Raw genomic sequence first — 24,986 nt, forward strand, 5'->3', positions numbered from 1 at the left:
TTTGCAGCTCACTGGTCTTAAAAAAAATTGGGATGGAAGACCAGAGAGCTAGAGAGAGCTACAGTGCCATCCACTGAAAAAGGTGTATATTTATTGTGCACCAAGAAGTGTGCTCTTTCTCAATTTATTTATGCTGCCAAAATAACAAAACATTTCCAAATAACCTTTGTTAATAGCTCTCCTGGGCCTGAAGTTGACACCATCGAAAATTTCATATATACATGTACTAGTATTTGTACTGCCATTTTGGATGGCAAGACATTTCGGCCCAATATGGGCTTTCAGCATGACTTTTACATACAATTTTTGTGAAAGTAGTAAAAGAATATGATAGGCGCACCCAGTAATATTCTGAAAAGGCAGCTTAAATTTATGGAGAAATAAATTGAGAAACAGCACACTTTTTGCGTGCAATAACATTGAGTGGCACTGTAGCTCTTTGGTACTTGTCCATCCCAATTTTTTCAGACCAGAGATCTACAGATTGATTTGCAGCCACTACTTACAACCAATGCTCCTCTTTGCTGGCATAATTCTATTTATATAATGGAGAAAAAATTTTGGAATATCTAATTACTGTGGTTTCATACTGTACTGTACAGAGATATTTCAAAAGATTTTCATTTGTCAAAAAGGACAATTTCATAGATAGTAATTTGGACTGAACATGACAAGAAATGCCAGTCCTAACCTCCTGATCGTAGATTTTAATGTTGTATGTACCAATTTCATGCAGCTCTATTCTGAGTGTTTTTCTGAATAAAGCATGTATACATACGTTACCATTTCCGTGATAGTCAGTAATGCAAGTTTATGTGTGTCATGCCCACTAAAAGTCAAACTATTAAAGAAATTGTAACCAAATACATGTATTGAATATATATATATACATATATATATATATATATATATATATATATATACATGTACAGCCAAACCTTTTTTATCTAAAACTCAATGGTGCCAAAAAAACTTTGAGATCCAAGGGTTTGAGATATGGAAGTTCACAAGAAAATAGTAGTTGGGAACTCCAAATTTTTTACTCACTTCAACATATATCCATGGTACTGAAAAATCAATGTTCGAGACACCCAAGTAAAACTGTCCTTGCAAAGACTGATCCTAAATATCTCTTTACAGAGTGTATACTGGGGTAAATATAATTCATGTACCTTTCAATGGAATTAAGAAACCAACTATATCTTGTCAAATAGTCATCCCTGTTTGAAAACGTACAATGGAATACTTACTTGTTGAACATATTGAGGCCTATGCGATATGTGCGTTTCCGTGACTTGTCAGATTTATGCACACCACTATGTCCCCCATGTTCTGGTGCCCCACTTAACCGTATTTTACGCTGATACACTAAACTGGTTTCACTTCCTATACTAATAGTTTCTGAACTTGGAGAACTTGAGCAAGGAACATCGAGTAGCGAGTCTGCTTCACTGATTTCTGATATATTGCTCATGCGTTTGGGTTCCTGAAGTTTATTGGAAATCGGTGCAGGGGATGTTCCATTTGTGTTAGCACCTTTACGTTTCCAAATAGGTGAGGCCTCAGGACCTCGAACAGGTACCTGAGGTGGCTTTTTACCAGATAATGAACTTGCACTGTCATTTTTACGCATTTTAATTCCCTGTTGCATGTAGTACTTGTGAGCTTGGTCTGCCATTTGTTTTTGTTCAGGTGTTCTCACGGTTTCTAATGGCTGGATTGTGTCAATTTTAATTTGTAGATCACCCTGGCTACCATAGGAGCCAGAATCTGAGAAATTTGATTTGTAAGAATCATAGCACTCACTTTTATTTTCTAACGTGTCTGTACTTGCATTGGAATAGAGTGATGAGGCTGACATTTTCTTGTGATTATATCCACCACAATACAATGATCCATCGGGATTACTTTGATCACTATGAAAACTTTCCGCTAACACGATACCTGTGTCTTTATTTTCCAATAAAGTTTCAAAGTCGAGACTATGCGGATCAACCGCACTGTCTGCAGGCGTGGGCTGAGGAGAGTCGCTAGCACTGCTCTCGTTCATTTCAGGACAAGAGTTTCGGTTATTATTGGTTTCATTGGAGACAGATTTTGTATCTTTCTGAATTTCTGTAAGGTCTATCTCCTTGTGTCGTTCTAGTTTTCTTTTGTCAGAAATTCTTCTGTAAGGTAATTGAGAGTCAAATCGTGCATTTTGGTCCAAAGACATTTGTTGTCGTAGTCGGTTTTCACCAAATCGAAGCTTATCACTGTCCACCCGTTTCCCTCCTACAACATCTGAGTGTCTTTGTAAATCACCATTACCTTGTAAAATTGGTGATGAATTCATAAAATAAGCATCAGCACTTACTGTGTTACTTCTCCCTAATTCAGATAAACGTTTAGATAATCTACGTTCACCAACAGCTATTCGTAATTTCTCAAAGTTTCTGTTCATTGTATACTGGCGGAATGCCCTTTGTATAATTTTGGCAGCACGCCGCGATCGTATAGATCCACCGTACTTTCTTTCTAACATTTCCACCTGTTTGTCCTGCAAATCTTGTGAGAGTTCGTAAGCCACAGACTGTGACCTTGAGCGTTTTATTTCGTCTTCATTTCTTCGAAATGACCTTTGTCGCTGACAGCGGTTGCTGTGGAGACCGGTCTGATTAAGAAGTCTGCTGCTTCGTGGTGACTCGAGTGGTGATCCTCCGACAGAGCGAGAACGATTCTTGTTCCGCAGAAATTCCTCTCCACTGTGGGAGCTAGTGACACTGTAAAACAAAGGAAACACATATTAGATCCATCTTCAGGAAGAACATATGATGATCTGAATAATATCTATACTACTAAGATTATACACTCCTATGTCTGTTTGAAAAACTAAATATAAAAATATGTGCCATTTCTTACACAAGCACAAAAAAATAAGGAGATTAATGGAACTAAAACCCCCTTCACAGCAACCGAAACATTATATTTCTCTTTCAAAACAAATCATCTTCAACATTAAGAGCAGTTACTTTACATAAACATGATAAATCAATTAAAGCAGGGCAAAGAGATACCTGAAACTGCAGCAAAATGTACACTCTCCTTACAAGATCTAACAACAAAGAACAATATTTTTATTGCCCTTTGTTAACACAAAAAAGCAACTGTCGTAAAAATTTGGTTTGTAAACAGATGGAAATCCCTGATAGCAATCCAATCAATAACAGATCTAGAAATTAATGGATGCTGGTGGATGTGGTACATTCAGCAACACAGAGCCTGTGGACCACAGAGTCTAATTAGCAAAGGTCATCAAAGGATGATACAGCAATCAATAGCAGTCTAACTGATGAGCTCCAGGCATAAAGCAAGGTCCAACAGCCCTCACTCAGTCACACCAGTTATATCTTATGATAACCAAGGACAAAGACCCTGTAAAGAGTGTTACCATCACTTCTGAAATAAGAGAAAACCAAGCAAAGGCTTAACAGAATGAGATCTGATGGTTTATGTGGCCTTGTTTGAAATGCTATGATGCAGGAACTTAATTATTCAGGCTGAATTACCCTCTGCTTTTATTCAAAGGAGCATCATGCATTTTTTAAAGGAGATACAGTACGTACTCTAGATGATTAGTGAAGTCACTGCACATTTTCTGTATAAAAAACACATGTCCCCTAATGCAGTAAGAAATTAAAAACCTAGCAGGTCCTCAAGACATCCCAGATTTCATCAGGAGTAGAAATGGAATTGTTTTTAAAGTAAACACAGTGTATTCTACATTACAAATTAGCCACACTTGTGCTCTCTGCAAAATCCTTGAGAGGGTAGAATATTCCAATCTAAATGTAATCACATAAGTTTAATGAATCCCTACTGAGGGTTTGACAGCTATGTAATTAGTGGCATGATGTCGGAACAAATTTTGAGGGAGAGTTTCAAGGGTCATGTGATACTTAAAAGGTCAAGGACTTGAACATTAAGAAATGGGGAATATTTTTTTTTATCACTAAAGAAGGAAAACCATCTGCTTCTGATATAAAGTAAACACTTTATAGAGAGAAAATCACTTGAAAAGGACGACTCACAAGACCATTGCACAATCTATTGTTTAATCAAGTAGTCATTTAAGTGTTCAAACAAATATCATAATTTCACTGAATTGTACATTATGTAATCTCATTTAATCCTTTCAGTGACTAAAGTATAAGCATAATGGATCACTTGAAATCACAATCTGAGGACGCTGATTCATATTGGAAAGATGTAATAAAAAGAAAAGGCTGAGCGCTGAATAAAAATGATTTAGCTGATCTTACAGGAAAATCAAGATATCTATAGTCTTAAGTCTACTGATTATCATTATATTTTAAATTATGTTAAAAACTGTACATCCATTCGTGAAACATTAACGTTGTCATTTATCAACCTTATTTACAGTATATTAATTAAATCATATTATATTATCAAAACACGTACTAGAAAAAAAAAAAAAAAACTAGCACTTAGTATCAAAAATTCTTACCTTAACTGAAATATTTCTCACACAGATGTTGTAAATACCTCAATTTACAATAGAGAGTCAAAATAGATTACTGTATACTTTATATATTAAATTATATTATTGATTCTCATATATTAGGTCCATTATCACCAGTGTATTGACAAATCAATATTCCAAGTACCAATAGAAAAGCAATAAAACATACAATTAAATGTATATCTCCATTGTATATATTGGTCTGTCTGCAAGAAAATGGGCTCATGCAAGTATTCACAGATCACAATTAAAACTCTCCCCTGGGTAATAGCGCACAGGTGGTCAGGTTTCAGTATACAGTACCTGTATTTTGGGATCAGTCATGTCAATCAAAGATTTAAGGCCACTAAGTGGATTTATTCATTTTTTTTTGGTGATAGCTGTGGGTTTGCGTGACAGATAGAATTTCAGGCCAGTCTTAGACAGGGTGAAATCATCCTTGTCATATCAGGGTACTTTAATAGAAAAAAGTATACTCCTAATTATAATCCTATTGGGTCCCACAGCCATGATTTATAGAGTAGAAAGAGCTAGGATCAAATACAAGGTTCATGACAGAATTAGGAGAAAAGTAGTTTAAACCTGATTTTCAGATTAGACTACTCAGCTGACAGCTTCTCAAAGTATACAAAGCAATTACATTTACTTCACCAAGTTGAAGAACTGTGTTATGCAATAACAATATTGTCTTTACAAAAGTAATGCTCCTAATATAACTGAAGCTTAATTGAAAGAGTTTTACTGCTTGCTAGTAATATTGGTGTAATAATGTGCTTGTTAGAACAAGCATAAGAATTCAGTAATCTGGATAATTAATTGCAAGTGATGTCTTTAATGAAGAGTACCATATGCAGTGACACTTTTAGTGCTCAGTGCAAACTGTAATCTTAAATCATACTATGGTAAATTAGGTAAAATGTGTAGCCAAAAAAACAATTCAACCTCAGATTTAAGTGGACCTTAACGTCTTCACAGGCTAAAAAGAACAATTACCTTACCTGTGTCCCTCCCTCCCCCCTTTCCCCTTGATATTCAGATTTTCCTCAGAGAAATTTAAATTTAAAGTTACTGATTATGCAGACTCTGCAGATACAAATTAATTATTAATTAATTAATACCCAAACAATAACACATTGTACAGTACAATGTACAGGCATCTCAATTATCACCTCCTACACAATACTAATCAACTAAACAACACTTACAATAAATGGAATTTATGCAGTTTACATCCATTACATTTAAGAATAATGGTAATGACTAGATATAATCAATACATTACCCATATAGGGTGATCTTACCAGTTTGAGAAGAGGTCTAAAATCCCTATCATTGTCAAATTCATCTTCTGAATCTGATAAATTAATTCATCCTTCCACAAAAATTATCCATCTCAACCCTCATTTTTTTTTTCAGAAATATTTCATACATAACTGCCTGTTGATTCTGATAACCTTCAAAATGAAATCCTCCGAAGTCAGAACACCAGGCGGTCTTCACCAAACACCATTGAACACCTGGTGAACACAAGACCTGTATCTTTTGAAAATTCCTGGCTAAAGGAAGGAACATGGCAACTCCAAGCAGGGTGAACCTGAACCTTTCTACTGAAGAATATTTATTGTAAGAAGATCTGTCTGCATTAAACGGTCATTAGTTGGAGAGTGGTCAAGAAATTGTATGACAAATTGACCATAACATCCTGATAAAAGAAATCAAGAGAGCGGGCTGTGGTACAGAGTCACAGTTTGTGGCTTTTGATTAACATCAGGAAAGATAATGCCATATATATAATTTATTTATAAGCAAACAATTAATTGATAATCAGTTTATTAATTAGGCCCCTTTCTCTCTTCCTCTATCTCAAATGCTTTTCCAGGTTAACGAAAAAAAAAAAAAAAAACAATTTAGAAATTCAGAAGTCCACCTGATTAAGAGCAGCTGTTTATACATTTTTTATCAGTTCCGTGCATCTCTTCAATTTCTGTAATAAATTGAATGATGCAAAAGATGTGTGGAAAATGTAATTCAGGAACGTTAAGACAATATATTATACAACAGTAAAAAAAACGTACTACGTATTGTCAATCCATATTATGAAGTCAGCTTAAATGACTGAATTTCTTTTATACTTAAGATATGATATTAGAACCAAAACTTTCATCTGCAATAATGGGAATTAAAGCATAAGCTAATCAGATCCGACTTTACATTTGCACTTTCAAAATACTGTCGAAGTACTTTTTCCTGGTTTTAAATTACACTATGTATGCAGTCACAAATTAACTAATCATTTATGTAATGTAATATTATTTCTATATGTTTCAGGTATCAGTCATCCTTAGTTAATTAAAGAGTTACTCATTGGATGATGGTTATCATTTATGACTGATACCAGTTCTACACAATTTGACAAATTTGGTACAAAAGACGATCTATACTCCCCGACATGCCAACGTTAGAGTGCCCTGTATTTGGATGTGAGTGGCAGTCTCAGGACCTGGATGCAGCTTTTGCCGCAGCGATGACGGCAGCCCTCCAGATCCACGATAGAACTGTTCACCAGCCACAGGCCCAGCCAGCAGCTGCCGCAGCTCCCAAACTGAAGTTGGACCCACCCACCATAGCTGCTGGATGTGACCCAGACCAGTGGTCAGCGTTCACTCGACAATGGGAGATGTACAAGGTGGGTATGGCCATTGCCCAAAACGTCATACCCACTGCTCTGTTCTACTGCTGTGACTCAGACCTTCGGACCGACGTCATGCGTGACCAACGAGGTAACATCACAGACATGCCAGAGGCAGACCTGATGAATGTCATTAAACGGCTTGCTGTGAAGGATGAGAGCACATTGGTACAACGCATTAAGCTCAGTAAGATGACACAAGCACCTGGTACCAGCATCAGAACGTTTTTAGCCAGTCTCCGAGGTCAGGCGTCTCTCTGTCAGTACAAGGCCACATGCAAGGAGGAAGGGTGTAACCACATTTACGACTACAGTGATGAGATCATAAAGGACAATCTGGTTAGAGGAATTGCAGACCCTGAAATTTTGTCTGACCTGCTTGGTGATCCTAAGACAGACAGAACCTTGGAAGAGACTGTTTCCTTCATAGCACAGAAGGAACAAGGCAAAGTTACACGGAGTGCAGTTGGAGATTCAGCCGGTGCGATGTCGACAACGACCCATAGCCAAAAATCAGTACAAGGACCTGGAGGCAAGTGCTGGGCATGTGGTGGACCTGCCCACGGACAAAGAAACGATCGTCGAGCCAGACAAAGAAGTTGCGAGGCCTGGACATCTACATGTGCCAAGTGTAAAGTTAAGGGTCATTATACCAAGTCATGCAGCAAGTGTTCAACGTGTGGTGCCTGGGGACATCGTGATTCATCGTCAAGGGCTTGTACACAGGGACGAGGACAGAAACTCCGCAATCAGGGACCATCACAGGAACCGACGAAAGATGCTGACGACAAGGTTGGTTATGTCTACGACCAGCTATGTACCACATCAGAACAATATCAGAATACAGCACGTCTTGAACATCACATCTTCGAAGGAAAATGGATAGCTAGGCCGTCCAAACCTCATCCGATGCTACTGGTTAATATGACACCTTTGGCCGAGGACCATGCGTCATTTGGACATCCCATCAAAGATGTTACAAGGCTCAAAACGATACAACTGACCATGGTAGCTGACACCGGATGCCAGAGTACGATAATCCCATTACAGACAGCCAACAACCTGGGAATTACCAGAAAGGACCTAATTCCAGTAAAGCTCGTTATGCGAGGTGCCATCAAAGAAAACCTTGGGGTTATTGGAGCGGTTGCAGTTGATGTGAGGGTCAGAGATGGTTCCAAATCTACACGCATATTATGTTATGTATCTGATGTCATGGAAAAAGCTTTCATCTGCAGGGAGGCACTGGTTTCTCTTGGAATAATTCATGCAGACTTCCCAAACCATCCCGTAGACACATCAGAGAGTTTTGCTTCTGTAGAAGATGAGACTACCTGCTCCTGTCCCAGACGTCAGCCTAATCCACCTCCACTACCAACAACACTACCACCAGGCTTGGACGCTACTGAAGAAAATGTGGATGCATTAAAGGAATGGCTACTTGATTACTACAGTGCTACAACTTTTAACGTATGTGAACATCAACCTTTACCGCTGATGAACTGTGAGCCCCTAAAGCTTCACATAGATCCTGATGCCAGACCAGTTGCTGTTCACAAGCCAGCACTGGTACCCATCCATTGGCAGGATAAAGTCTATGCTGACCTGGAGAGAGACGTAAGGATTGGAGTCTTGGAGAAAGTTAGCCAGAATACCCCTACAACATGGTGTTCCAGGATGGTAGTTACAGGTAAAGCTGATGGTACGCCCAGAAGGACGGTAGATCTTCAACCACAAAACCGTCACTCCGTACGCCAGACCCATCATGTACCGAGTCCGTTTCATCTAGCAGACAGGGTACCTCAAGGTATGAAGAAGACCGTTACTGACGCTTGGAATGGATACCACTCTGTACCTATTCGAGAGGAGGACCGTCACTTTACCACTTTTATCACACCATGGGGACGGTACAGATACAAGGTAGCTCCACAGGGATTTATGGCCAGCGGAGATGCTTACAACCAACGATTTGATGCTGTCATTACGGACTTCAAGAACAAGGTCAAATGCGTGGATGACACTTGTATGTGGGCAGATTCTGTTAAAGCAGCATTCTTCCAGACGTGCGAATGGTTAGACCTCTGTGCTCGGAATGGTATTACCCTCAACCCGAAGAAGTTCCAGTTTGCTCAAGATATTGTAGATTTTGCTGGACTCACAATTACTCCTACAAATATACGACCAAGCACAAAGTTCCTAGATGCAATCAGCAACTTTCCCACACCATCCGACATTACCGGTGCAAGAGCATGGTTTGGATTGGTCAACCAAGGTGCCTACGCGTTTGCCATGACTAAACAGATGAAACCGTTCCGAGCTCTATTGAAACCATCTACACCGTTCCATTGGACGGATGAGCTAGATGAACTATTTACAAAGTCCAAAGAGGTCATTATCCAGGAGATGAAGGAAGGTGTTCGTCTGTTTGACCCAGCACGCATGACCTGTCTAGCCACAGACTGGTCCATTGATGGTATTGGCTTCTTCATGATGCAGAAGTATTGCAGCTGTGCCAGTAAGACCCCAGCATGCTGTAATGACGGATGGAAGCTTTGTTTGGTCGGCAGTAGATTCACCCACCCAGCAGAAAGTAGATACGCTCCAATCGAAGGCGAAGCCTTGGCTGTTGTGTACGCACTCCACCAGACAAGATACTATGTGCTCGGATGCGAAGATCTCATTGTCGCCACTGACCATAAACCACTACTCCAGATATTGAACGACCGATCACTCACTGAGATAGATAACAGACGTCTCCTTAACCTGAAAGAAAAGACCCTTGGATACAAGTTTACGGTGGTTCATGTACCTGGGAAGAAGAACCTTGGTCCGGATGCAGCTTCCAGACATCCAGCTTGCCCCCCAGATCGACTGGTATTACCTGGTGATGCCACAGTAGACAAGTCCCTTGACAGTTGCTCTGCGAGTTGTCGTGATACACCCACCAGTTTCGGCCTATCTACTGAGGATCGAGATCAAGCTGATGATACCTCCACAGTTGCTGCCGCTACAACTGCATTAAATGCCAACATCATGGTTGTAACTTGGGATATGGTACGTGAAGCCACAGCATCAGATCCTACGTATATTAGCCTGCTTCAGCAGATAGAAGAAGGGTTCCCAGAGGATTATAGGGATTTGCCACTGGAGTTGCGCCCATTTCATCGTTTTTCTGGCAGTCTATGCTCTGTTGATGGTGTGGTTCTCTTGGGACAGCGTATAGTCATTCCACCTGCCTTACGTAAACCAGTACTCAATGCACTTCATGCAGCACACCAAGGAGTCTCGTCGATGCGTGCCAGAGCCATGGACTCGGTGTATTGGCCAGATATCACGGTGGATATTGCCAGGACGAGGGACCAGTGTGGACATTGTCACCAGATGGCTAAGTCAAACCCCATGCAGCCACCTACTGATATAGTTCCTCCTGAATATCCTTTCCAGAAGATCTGCAGCGACTACTTCACCTACAACAGTAAGGATTATGTTGTCATTGTGGACAGGTACTCCAACTGGCCCATGGTATACAGATCGGAGTCTGGAGCGGATGGACTGGTGAAGCGCCTTCGTGAGACGTTTGTCACATTTGGTATCCCAGAGGAATTAACATCAGATGGAGGTCCTCAGTATACAGCTGGAAAGACACAGGAATTCCTGAAAGCCTGGGGAGTCAGACATAGAATCTCATCAGTTGCAAATCCACATGCCAACTGCAGAGCTGAAGTTGCAGTGAAGATGGTAAAACGTATGCTTGCGGACAACATCACAGCCAATGGTTCCTTAGACGTGGATAAGTTTCAGAGGGCTTTACTTATATACAGGAACTCCATTGATCCAGAGACGAAGGCATCCCCAGCCTTGATCCTGTTTGGTCGTCCGATCAGAGATGCCGTACCAATCGTAATGGGTAGATATTCGCCTCATGATACATGGAAGGAACTGATGTCGAGTAGAGAGTTAGCTCTTGCCAAACGCCACTCAAGAGAGCATGAAAGATGGAATGAGCATACCCATCAGCTACCACCACTGCAGGTTGGAGACCATGTGTATATCCAAAACTTAATGGGCAACCACCCAAGGAGATGGGAACGCACTGGAGTTGTTGTTGAGGTCCGCCAATACCACCAGTATGTGGTACGTGTAGATGGCACAGGAAGGGTTACGCTAAGAAATCGCCAGCATCTGAGGAAATTCACCCCGTTTAACAGCAATTCACCCAGTGCGATTGAAACGATGCCGAGAATGCCACAGCCTTCAGAAAAGACTGTTACAGATGGTTCATCCTCGACTCAGAAAACATTGACTCTAAATCCATTGAAATGTAGCACACCACAACCTTCGCATGTGACTCCCAGGGTGGATGGCCCTTCTGTTCCACCACCTGTTAACCATGGTTCACCTGCTACATCTGGAGAGGTCTCACCTGCAGTCGTGACCCCAAAATCAACCGCTAAGTCGCGTTTATCGCCAAGACGACTATTGACGGACAAGGACGAAGTCGCTCCTCCGACAGAACATGAAGACAAACCGAAGGTCACACGTTTACCCCGCGCACTGGCTCGTCTTCAGCCGCACAATGCACCTGGAAAGAAAGAGTTGTTGACGCCTGGAAGACCACGCCGCAATACTAGACAGGATTCCATGGATTCCGCAGAGAATAACTGATTATTGGACAGTTCAATTGATCTTTAATTACTAGTGACTGAAGTACAGTTGTGATATGAAACATTCCGTAATTTGATATTTGATTTATACAGACCTTTTAAGTTTTATTAATGCCTAAAAAACTTGTCCCCGGGGGAGGAGATAACTAATCATTTATGTAATGTAATATTATTTCTATATGTTTCAGGTATCAGTCATCCTTAGTTAATTAAAGAGTTACTCATTGGATGATGGTTATCATTTACAAATTTTCAGTGGAAATCTGTCCCAGCCTACTTAAAGTATATTTAAGGCATTATAGTGGTGATCTAAGAAATCCGCGAAATTTTCTATCCGTGAAATTGCGATTCCAAGAAATTATGACCCCATTGAAAAAAGTATGTTTATATATGTATGTTATTTACACACCTATAAAGCAAAGTGCACTACAGTACATTAAGATCTCTTTTCTGTCCTAATTATTTTAATCAATCCAGACTGACAGGAATTAAGGTTTTATTTACAAAATGTAAAGACCCCCGTCTTTTTTTTTTGTACGAGAAGTCTGTGACTTGGTTGTATACAAGGATTGACAACTAAATTACACTCCCTGAAGACAGGTAATAATGGTTGGTACCCTCTCGGGTCAGTTGTCAGCCAATATTTACATGTCAGCAAGTACACTAATTTGTCCCAAGTTAATCTTTAAAAAGTCTACCTCAGGCTTTAAAAGAAAGACAATAATGGGATATTAATTAAATTCCATGATTTATCTGGTGGTTGTTTTGATATTAGGTGTACATACAGGTCAGACTATTGGGTTTGATCAATTCAATTGCAGGTTCTTTATGGATCAGAATTTCAACACTTGATAGAATATTATTTTAGAACACAACATGTAGCTATTACCAATAATTACAGAAGCTGGGAAATGGGCCAGAATCCGAGTGTGCTGCAGTCATGAATAAAACATCAAGTAATTACATTGATTCAGGCCTGAAAAAATATCCAGGTATGCATAAGGAATGCCGAAAATCAATACACCTGATTGAGATTCAGGTACAGTACTCACACCCTCTAGCAGTACAGTACAGGTGCTTTTTTTACCTTTATTATAAATGATGTTAACCAATACTTTAATACATCATCTAAGGCTGACAAAAAGTATGCTAATATTGAATGGGACTGAAAACAATTATGTTAAATTCTTCCATAATTGCCATGGTACTTATGAAAAGATTTTTAAAACTAATACATGTCATGTCCAAAGAATAATTTTTTTCACCCTCACTTTTCGACCAATTTTAATCCTCCTTGAATTGAGAATTTAAGTAGTTAAGGAAATCCTGGAAAAGTGTCTGTATGTACAGGGATAAAAAGAAATCTGGAGCAGATGTAATTATAACCCTCCTAACACTTGTATACAAAACCGCATGTCAACTCAAAGTCCTCTGTACCGAAACACACTTCCTTAGGGATGTCAGGGTTTAAAATTCAAATTTGAATCAAGAAAAATTAATTTTACAAGTACATCAAAGCGATTTGAAGAATCAAAAGAAGCACATATTGCCTTGATTTAAAATAGCAACATTCAGATAAAACTGAACTTAATTTGAGGTAAATATACTAACTGATCCCTTTAAGCAATTATAGTAACTCTGTAATGTCCTTAAAACTCTCTGCTGGTAAAGATAATTGGGATGATGAAGAACTCAATGCATTAAAAACATCACATTTATGCAGCATTTTATGCTCAGCAGAAATACTTTAAAGCCAGATTCCCTGAATATTTTTCAATCATTGATCATTATTTTAAACAAACTTTGCGAACCTTCATGAATCAAATCTGTAATCAACGGAATGCTTCGAAAAACTTACCACAACATATTGGAAGCCATTAACAAATGAGATCCTGAAATGGAATGTACTTTATAATCAATGTTATCTTCGGTGTTCAGTGTAAGTCTACTCAAAAGCTGAATACCAGCGAAAAGCAAAACTTCCGTGTAAAAATCCACACAGTCATTATGTCAACCTATATTTGTTTTTCCTCCGCTTGCACATCCACACACAATAATGTCATGTGAGGAACGAGATTAATTCTATACAAGATTATAACAACTGCACATACTGCAACACAGTCAGGAGTCCAGTCTAGCACACTTTGGAAAGGGATGACTAACACAAAATTAATTCCAATCAATAAAATCCTAAAGTCAATACACAGCAAACAGACAGCCAGTAATAAATTACTTGTACTTCAGAAACATGCAATTTAAACTACAACAGATTTCTTTTTTTTTTGACGTAACCCACAAATGCATCATGACAAGTCACCCACATTTTTTTGTGCACAGAGAGCAACACGGAAATCGATTTCCTGACATTATGTGAACAAAAAATGACATGATCAAGACACAGTTATGTGACTCAAACTCTCACAGATTTTGTCTCTCCATGAGATTATCTGTGTTCTACAAGTGATCAATGTGAACAAAAAGCAAATGAAAGCATGCACTATCAAATGTCCCAGGCTCTGTGTACTGCACAGTTAGAATCTGTTAAACGGTTTGACTACTTAAGGTATCAATAGGATGCAATCGTTATGTATTGATTAAAATCAGAGACATATTTGAGAGAACAGATAAAAACTACAGAATCTGCAGCTAACTTTACATGCAATGTTTATACTGCAAGTCATTAAAGACAAACATACAGAATTGCAGACGTACAAAAAAAAGTTTGAACTCACTAAAAAGACCCACCCTTAACATGCTAAATATGAAAATAAAGGGATTTATCATTAAATAAACATGTGTGTGTGCACTGCACAAACAGTGAAAAATAGGGAAGCTGACATTATCATAATGGTAACATCCTATGACGTAAAGATAAAATGCTGCAATTAAAATATGGCTTTTCCTTCAATGTAGCTAACAATAACATATGCATTCTGCATCCTGCAACAAATAGCTACAAATAGCATTTAATGATTTTATCAGTAGTCACAGTCAGATTCTAGATTCTAGCAGGAAATTTCCTGCTAATTGATTCTTTCAGCATCCACCATTAAAGATGTGCACAATTATAGTTTTTGGGTAAATTTCAGCATCAATAATTGGTGGATTAGCTGCATGCTTACATTATATATTAATTAAATGAGAAAGAGAAACACAACACTATAAAACACATATATACATGTATGCAAAGTACAAGTCCTATACTTATGATGTACACTCTGTAATCTGAAACTTTATAGTCTTTTCTGTAGATTACTTTATACGTGTAATCTTTACATGTGTCCAAAAGTAAGGTTGTCACGGCACATACATGTACATAATGTACAAAATTATTATCATCTGTAATTAGAACACTAAACAGTATGGAAGTCAGACGAATCAGGAAAAAATATCAGTTAATACTTATCATTTTGTGACTTGTTGTGGTACAGAGTTGATTGATTACTAAAATCTGAAACTTGATATCATCCATTTTATACAGATCTCTTCTATGCCTGGGACTCCATTTAATGGTACCACTGACTACCATGTTAGAAGTAATAAGGAGTATATATAGCCTTATAAACTTAAGCAATTTTTCACACTCTTGAGGACACTGTCAGATACCCACAGATCGTAAACCTGATACTTCAATATCTTGTGATAGCTAAGCAAAGTCAAATAATGTCATAAAACTCAAATCTGAACCCATTGGTACTAAGCTTCTCTCCATTGTTACAATGAATCATGCTTTGTGCATCAATTACTGTCCTAGTCTCTCCACATTGAGTACATCAACTTGACCATGCAATGACCATGTTTGTTTGTTTTATAAACATAAACATATTCATCAAGTTCACCTCCTGTTTTGGATAACTCCACTCACCCCAGAAATGAAGGAAATTCAAAATCATGTTAAATATCCCAGAATGAATTTTCCTGGCTATTTACTATTCTGACTATCCTGACTATTTACATTGTTCATTTGGAATTAATTCAAGATCCCTACCATAATTATCAGCTGCTTTGCTTATAAATTGGATCCCTAAACTTTCAATCAATAAATTTATATTTTGTTTTTTATAACATGCAAGTCAAAATATAAGTTGCACATACCTGTCTTTATACCTTTAAACCAAAGCAAAATTTCTGCTATTATGACAAATTTTCTGTATTGTATCAACAGTAATCCCAACAACAAAGCACAAAATAAGCTCAATGAGCAGTTCAAATTTTTGTTCACTTCATCTACAAATCTCAAAATAAAACTCAAGAGCTAGGTTTAATAAGACTTCATCTTGACATGTAACTCTACAGATGGTCAATGACTTCCATTATACAATTCTTTCTGACACACTACTATACAGCTGATAAGGTGGTTAGGGTCTTATACTCTGCCACCCTTTATAGCCACAGGTTGGTAAATGTACATGGTGCTGGTAATTTTAATGGTGATCTGTAATGTGATTAAAAACAGTCTCATGGCCCCCTTCAACAGGTGGTTATACGGTGTTGAGACACAACAATAGGATTAGAAAATAACACAATCAGCTGATTTATGGACTTACAGGACATCATCAGATAATGATAAACTAGCTTTAGGAATGCATGTATAAGATAAAAGGATCAGGGGTAATATATATTCCATGGTATTGTTAAAGACATACACATTCAAATCAATCCTATGATTTATGACATATTATATGCAAAACAGAATTTTTTATGGTTTTATGGTTATAGTAAATTAAAGTATAAGTGGCAAGTGCTTGAATGAATAATCTTCAAAAATAATGTATTTAAGTAATCAGTCTTAAATATCAATATCTTAATTTTCACAGATATTGAACAAAATCAATGAGGTATATGTACATGCATCATAAAATCATACTAGCACATTTTGCACAAAATTTGCACAAAACCACTGATTACCTCCTTGCAAAACATAGTATAAATTATTACGTATACATTTCTAGTGAATATCTGCTTAAATAAGGAAGTCATTTTCAAATTCTATGCACCCTGTACTGTTCAATGTTACATATTATTCTAGTACAGCATAATATACTTATGCACATAATTGTCTGTCCATTCAATTATACATGCAATGCAGGTTCTTCTATCATTCATACTACATACTGTAATGAGTATTTAAGACATGTCTTAATTGATGTATTCATGAATGCTTGGTTAACCTGTGTTGGTCAAGCCTCAAGCACTTACTGATCATTATTCAAGTCTGTAGCTTAATAGCTGCCTTATATGTGATGTATTGGTTGTACTCCATTCAAACTGACAACATATATTGTCATTTTATCCTTTTACCATGTTAACTGAAAATTAATTTTTATATTTGTTAATTCCACAGAATTGCTGTTTTCTACAAAGATGTCTAGGAACAAGAATTATCCTTCAAGTATTGAGTAAACCCTGACGAAGAAGTACCGAGTTTGTGCAAATGAATAATCATTATATACACATAGACCAATCAACAAAGCTTAATGATACACATTGGGTCATTCGACATTTAGGTTAACACTTTAAGTACTCAAATCACATAGAAATGCTAAGCCTTGTTATCAAATCAATCAATATATACATCGTTTACTCTTAAAACTGAAGTACCCTCACCAGCTCGGAGACCTTCTCGTTCTTCCTCTTTGCTCCGTCTCCATATTAATAATTCTCTACGTAACTAATATTTGAGCTGACACAAAAAAATCTCTCATCTGTTGTGAAAATAAGTTCATCCTGAGCGACTTCCTTCCCAGATTTCCTCCCGCGACAAGTGACTAACAGAGTACGTTTATCCGAATAGTTACGAGTACATAACAGAGAATAACATACAATTGCAGTGTTACAAGTTACCAATGGAGAGAGTTTTATAAACTTTGTCTGTAAAGAGAGCCTATGGAAAGAATTATCCCATATTTTTTTCCCACCAAAATGGAAATAAACTGTCCAAATGTCTTTATATATCCATATCAAGTTCAAACAACTCTCACTGAAAAATGGTAGTTTCAAAATCTCAAGTTTTCAGAGAAACCTCCTTATGAACCAACCAACAATACAAAGAAAAGAGAGCACAAAAAAAACAGGTATTACCCCGTGAATATAATCCTCAGGTCTCTTCTTACACATATTGTGATAGACTGCATTTTATTTACCACTGTCAACCAATCCTTATAATGTTAACCTTTTTTTCATCCTTTTTATCTCTCAAACTATTGTGAATTATTTACAAGGCATCCAAAATTGTTTCAGATTACCCTTGTCCATTACTGTCTTCTGGTAACCGACACTGAGACAGTGCTTCAAATTAGTACATGTAATGACTTTAGCCAACTTGCCATTATAAGGAAATATTTAAGCATATACTTATCTATTTATTTAAGGAAAAGTATTGTCATATGCAAGTTACAAAGGGAAGGAAAGTACTTATATATAAAGAAACTCAAGTCTCAAAATTTGTTCAATACTTGGATCTTCATTGTTTCCCACACTAGACAAACATTAAACCAAAACAAATCAACCATGATTATCACATATTAGAGTTTTTGGCCAAATGACCATCATCTCCAGAGTTGTTGCAGGGAAAATACCAATTTTGCCACTACGAATATTTTTTTTTTCAGCTTGGTTATATAGGACCTCAATAAGAGAACTTCGTTACTCAACAGTTGATGAGAGATCAAATGATTTATGGTACCTAATTGATGTGGAGGTTCAATGATCTTAGAAAAATTCATTGATCACAAAAAGAAATTATAGAAGAGTTGTTTATTTCTTATAAAATCGTTACAATAACTTTATGTAAATATTCCTTGTGGATAAATTTTGGAACAGGAGTGCATCTGTGCACCTATATTTCAGGCTGAAGTAAAAGAAAAGTACAAGAGAATATAGAACTGAAATATTGATAGTGTGAATACATATACTGACTTCATTTCTGCTTGCAAAAATTTCTATGCAAAATTTTGGGATAGTATAATTATAAAGCCAACATATTCCTTGCAAGACCCAGATCTAAGAATCAGTTTTAATTAATGAGTACACTAGTACATTTATCTTTGACATCAGAATGCTGAAGCATATTCCTGGAGCCTTACAAGTTCTGATCAAACACTTCCACTGCAATTTGTCCTGATGAAAGCAAGAAACTCAACTCATAGAAACCTGGAAACTTGGCATTCAGTCTTTGGAGCACTGAGCTCTGGCAACATTCAGATGTTATTTGTATCAGCTCACTTACTTTTTAACTGTTAGCACACTTAGTAGGTTAAATTGCTGAACCCTAAGATTTGATGGATTAATTGAGTGAACTCATCAAATCTTAATTCCAGATCAATGTAGATTTTTTAAGACCTCGAGTTACAAATTGATGAACAAGAATAGCTTTTTAATTAAGGATTTGGTGTAAATAAGTAATATATAAAGAACGTGCTCTCAAAATAGCTTCCTCCAAGAGAAAGAAGAACGTTGATCTGTCTGCCATCTTGGCATTGTGTAATAAATAATCCTCAGATCGCAAAAGCTGAATATAAACAATGTATAAATTTTCACAGGAAAAGAGATTTAAGGTACAATGAATATCATTCATCAATGAATCATTTTACAACTGAACATCTGTTTTTTATTTACTGTACACTTCCTGTAGAAACTACCCTGAAATGGAAGCAGGATTCACCTGCAGTCTTCATCGATATTGATCATTAATACATCTGTCTTATATATGCAATTAAAAAACAGCCAAACCTCATTATCTCGACTTCAATGAGGGTTGAGATTATAAACTTTGAGATATCCAAGAATTCAACATATTGGTAATCTAAGATCATGAAGCTGAGGCACCTCAATGAATATTAATGTTATCCATTAGAAAGGCAAATTCTCAAACCAAATAAATGTTTTGGCAATTTCCATCCCTAGATACAAAATTCCATACAAAATTTGGTCTGGGTAGAACTTTACTGTAACTTGGTTGTGTACCTATTATGAAAACTTATCATCAATGAAGGTTAAATCCAGCATCCAAAGTAAGGCCTGGTGGTGTGAATCCTTCTATGCAAGTTAAGGAGGGCCTTGAGTTACATGTACTTGTACATAGATTAAATTAAAATCTTAAATTGGTCATTCATAAGAAAAATGCAGGTCAGATTCAGAATCCAATTGTGAAAGGGCGAAAATAACACAGGGCAAAAATAACCCTGTATACATGTACATGTACAGTACAAGACCTTCTCTAAAAACTTGAACTGTCTGTTTAATTAATCATCTGGGAAATGCAGGTCTGATCGAGCGGCTAAGGCATGCCTGGTAGTGTTCATTCCTAGATGCATCATATAGTCACTTGGGGAATGAGACCTGCTCCAAATTATTATTAGATTAAATTAAAATCTTAAATTGGTCATTCATAATGGTTGGTCAAAATGTGCATCCTTATATGCATCATGTAAATCTAATCACAATATGCCTTGAAGGCTACTTGGGAATACTGTATATATGTGTTTTGCCTCCATTTTATTTTTGCCCCTTTGGCCCTACACAAAAGTGGGCTAATTTAAGATGGAGTGAACTCAAAGAAGACAGTATAATTTCTGAACTCAAAGAAGACAGTATAATTTCTTAAAGAGAACTTTATTGACTTGTGAATTCAAAAGGGCTAAAATAAGTTTTTAAGTGTGAAAGGGCGAAAATAACACAGGGCAAAAATAACCCTGTATTAACATGTATAGTACTAGACCTTCTCTTAAAACTTGAACTGTCTGTTTAATTAATCATCTGGGAAATGCAGGTCTGATCAAGCAACTAAGGCAAGTCTGGTACTGTCCATCCCTAGATGCATTATATAGTGACTTGGGGAATGTCAGACCTGCTCTTAAAACTTGAACTGTCTGTTTAATTAATCATCTGGGAAATGCAGGTCTGATCAAGCAACTAAGGCAAGTCTGGTACTGTCCATCCCTAGATGCATTATATAGTGACTTGGGGAATGTCAGACTTGCTCCAAATACTTCAACCTGTTCATTCATCTGGAAAATTTAGGTCAGATCCAGCATCTGTAGCAAGTCAGTGGTACAGGAAGGGTATATAATAGTTAATACTTGGGAATGAGATCTGCTCCTAAAACTTTAACTTGCTCCAAGGCCTAAAATTTGATTAAACCTGCTCCAAAAACTTTAACCTGGTTATCCTTATTAAATATATTGGCTGAAGACTTGACTAGTACAGCGAAACACACACAGTAAAACATTCTTATGGCGAACACACTCATAATAAATTGATGCTTACAGCGAAGTGACTTTCATTCCCTGTAGCTTTAAAATATATTGCAAACTGATAACGGATATAACGAAGTACAATTATAACGAAGCCAAATCGTCTGTCTCTGGGACTTTGTTATAAGCGTTTTACTGTATATGCATTATCCATGCAACTCAAATTCATATAGGCATAGATTCTAGTACAAAGAAAACTGCTCCAAAAACTTTAACCTGACCAGAGACACCAAAGCCAAGGGTATAGCATTAAGCTACCCCAGACTTCATCAAGGTGAGCTAAAAAGTGGTTGGATCACTATCATTTTACCCTTTTCGACATATCCATATGCATGGTATGTGAGATATATCCAACACAATTATACCTATATAACTATATATGCTCTCTCTGAGTCTCTCAATAATGTCTCTGCCTGCTACATCATGCAAAATCTATCACAAACATTTTCAAATTAAAATCAAATCCGGCTAAACTGTAACTTCTAAAAACTCTCAAGTGCATTACGCAACCAATAAATGCTTGAAAATTTACAGTCCCAAACAGTTGAAATTGCATCATAGATTTTTAAACCTGTGAAATAATTACTATAAGGTTAAAAAAAAAACTGGGACACCATAAAAATTTGAAAAAAAAAAACTTAAGTAAAACGTAAATTAAATAAATGACAGTATTATATTTACAAACACACACTAGTTTTAGTTCTTTTGACATTAAGAACAGCTTGAAAAAGACAACAATACTGACTCACTGTGTGAGTGCTTTAAAAGAAATTTGTGGTGTCTGAAGATTCATTGATGGGAGAAATCCATGCCATCAATCATTAAACAGAAACACCAATAATGATGGGCATCCATAATATATTGGAAACCTGCAATCATGTTGAAGACATTGAACTTTTAGACAGCCTTTTTCCCCCGCTGACCATCAACAACAGAATGCAGTGAAGGATTTTTATATAAAGCTACCAATCATATTACTGTAAAATCACATATTTTCATGGGGTCAAATTTTCTTGGTTTGAGGAAAAAATATTGATTTTTGTGGATTTGATTTTGTGGATGAAGAAGTATTGAGTTGACTGTTATATATTTGAAATTTTACGTTTTGTAATTTGTGGGTTTCTTAATTCATACAAAAAAACAACTGAAAATTAAAAATATTTTTTTTGTTGAATTTTATTGAAAATAACTGATTTCACACTATTTACTTTCAACTCTCATTGAAATTCTCATTGTTACACTGCCATAAGAGATTGACTGATCATCTACAGAAAGTGATTTAACAAAAGACCGATTCCAGCAGATTCTTTGGTGCTAATTTCTGAAGACAGGTCATTCTCAATACTGTAGATTCCTAAATATACGCGAGGAATTAATTATCGCGTAATTATGCGAGAAGCACCGCTCGCGAAATAAAATTACTTGCTTTTATATTTTTGGTGCTTTAATGTATGTAAAATCTCTAGATAAATCAACCATTCACGAATTATTATTCTCGCGATTTGACGCCCTTGGGTCATTTCGCAATAATAAGTACTCGCGTAAAATAAGGAATCTACAGTACATGATGTATTTTGGAAACCAATTAGCATTCTCTTTTAGTATAACCAATAGGTCTTTCACATATATGACAGAAGCTGATGAAGTAAGAGGAGAGCTTGGGGGACCTCCATAGATCAGCAGATGTATAATGAGATTCTACAAAGACCAGACCTCATCAATGGTTATTCAAATGTAACACATCCTAAATTTTGTAGGTCTATTAAACTTACCAACAATTGAGGTGTGAGTATCTACATATATGTATTATGTATCAAAAAAAAAATGAAATTACAATAGGTTTCGACAGGTATCAATAAAGTAATGCAATGTGCACCATCAATCATCTGATAATGGCAGCTTAGAACCTAACTTCAGAACATTTTACAGAAGGGATCATAAGAGACTTCATCAACTTGCAGACAAACACAGGCACAGGACTAATTTCAGGATTAGAACAATGTGCATATACCATGATGCATGTAATAAGCTATGGATTCTTTACAAAAACTCAACTGCTTCCTTCAAGATGAAAATTGAACGAGAGCTCAAACTGAACACACAATGAGCCCTAAAAATTACACACTTTCTGCCTACATCTTCCTATTAACCATTTCTAAGAAACAGGGGCTTTGAATTTTACATTTGTACAAAGTTTTGTTTCAGTGTTCTGTATAATTTTTTTCCATTTCAACGTTAACTGGAACTCCACTGAGAGGAAAATTAAACAAGGATGTGTTTTGCAGCTCAATGATACTTGGGTGCTGCTTTGTTCAATTTTGATCATCTGTTAAAGTTTCATTTTCAAACCAGTTTTTCATTAACACACATTTTTCTTTTTTTACAAACTGGTTTCATTTGCTGACTTTTATTTATTTATATCTTATCTTTAAACAAGCGAAAAGGTACAGGCCTAATTAACAAATCAAAGCTTTTGGATCTTTACTCAGAACCATCTAAAGTGCTCATAGAGATACAAAAATACATATATCAGTGCATTCTAAATTAAACTAGAATTAATTAATCAACCTGCTAACAGTTTTATCATGTTTATAGGCAAAGAGCCATTTTAATTGAAAATCACAGACATCAAGATATTTTCATCTTCTCTTCAATTTGTAATAGTGAATTGTTTTTCATTACTTGTTGACCAATATGTAAGCTCTTGTGCTTGGGTTCTTAATAAACATTTTTGATGATGTATATTGTGGTTTCTATAATTAACTATGGTTTCATGATTGAACAGCTGATCCTCAGAGGAGAGAAAATATCCACAATTGCATAACATTTTTACAGAACTGTCTAAAACTAAATTTAGTGTCTTCCTTATTGAGTTAAAAATCTGCCCTTAATGAATCCTTGTTGAGCTAAAATTTGTCCTATGTTAAACCAAAATCATTAACATTTTGATAAGTCAGTGTTATTGCTTCACAGGATGCACCTTTGACTTAAACAATAAGTTGCTGCTTGCCTCACCTCCCTTGATCAGAAAATCTACAGACTCTAGAAATTTACAAACTTTCATAATGCCATGATGTGAAATGTATATGCAACTCTTTGACAAGTTGATCATGGTAATTGAAAGTTTAAGCAAATTGTGTCACCAACATTTATAGTGGAAGTCAAACTGAAAATGAAGTATATGTATTGCTGTATTCAACCAAAAGTTTATTACAGATGCTTATCAAGATTTTGTAAAATGTGCTAGTAAATTTCATGCAACAGTGTGCAATGGCACCAATAATCTCTAGTCACAATTTATAGTCAGCTTATGAGTACTCACTTTTTCTTAAATCGAAGTTTTTGGAAGAATGCATTCATTATCATGATACTCCAGAATCACCAGAAAAAAAAGAATCAACAACAAAACATCGCATATGACATGAAATTACAGTCTGTAAAACTCCACCACACTGTTACAATTATTGTTGTGTGTAAGTATTCATCATTAGTTTAACACATAAACATTGAGACTTATGAAGGGCTCTCAACTAAGGGATGAATGACTCAAGTGCTGTTTGTTGCCTCACCAATACTTCCTCAACATTTTCCAAAATGCAAAAGTCAATCTCCACAAATTTATTGGAATTGCATTATTACATCATGTACATATATCATAATGCAATTGTCTCTTTTTTTTTCTGTGGTAGATTGTTATTTTTTTCAACATTAATTTGAGAACAATTAAGACTCAGAATTCTTTCTTCTATCATTCCTAATGGGACAACAATTTCTTTGGTTTCCTAATAATTTGTCCATAAATAACCATATAGTTTTTTTTTACAATGCAGAACTATTATTCAAGTTAAAACTAAAAA

The 24,986-nt window shown here is 36.5% G+C and overlaps 1 protein-coding gene across 8 annotated transcripts in view; it reads right to left on the reverse strand.

Annotated features, from left to right (window-relative positions):
• Positions 1–24,986, reverse strand: part of LOC133187566 (IQ motif and SEC7 domain-containing protein 2-like) — a 76,143-nt gene that overhangs the window by 19,671 nt on the left and 31,486 nt on the right. For 5 of the 8 annotated variants that reach the window (XM_061322971.1, XM_061322975.1, XM_061322972.1 and 2 more), the window contains exon 2: positions 1,251–2,762. In XM_061322971.1, the coding sequence (XP_061178955.1) occupies positions 1,251–2,762 (1,512 nt within the window). Of the gene's footprint in view, positions 1–1,250; positions 2,763–13,733; positions 13,811–17,482; positions 17,573–24,451; positions 24,522–24,986 lie in introns of those variants that run through there. The other 3 variants (XM_061322974.1, XM_061322973.1, XM_061322976.1) reach the window with 3 other exon arrangements.

The sequence above is a fragment of the Saccostrea echinata genome, unplaced genomic scaffold, assembly GCF_033153115.1.
Source record: "Saccostrea echinata isolate AGI-Se365-2 ecotype Australia unplaced genomic scaffold, CSIRO_AGI_Sech_v1 ptg000015l, whole genome shotgun sequence".
In the NCBI taxonomy this organism is placed as follows: domain Eukaryota; kingdom Metazoa; phylum Mollusca; class Bivalvia; order Ostreida; family Ostreidae; genus Saccostrea; species Saccostrea echinata.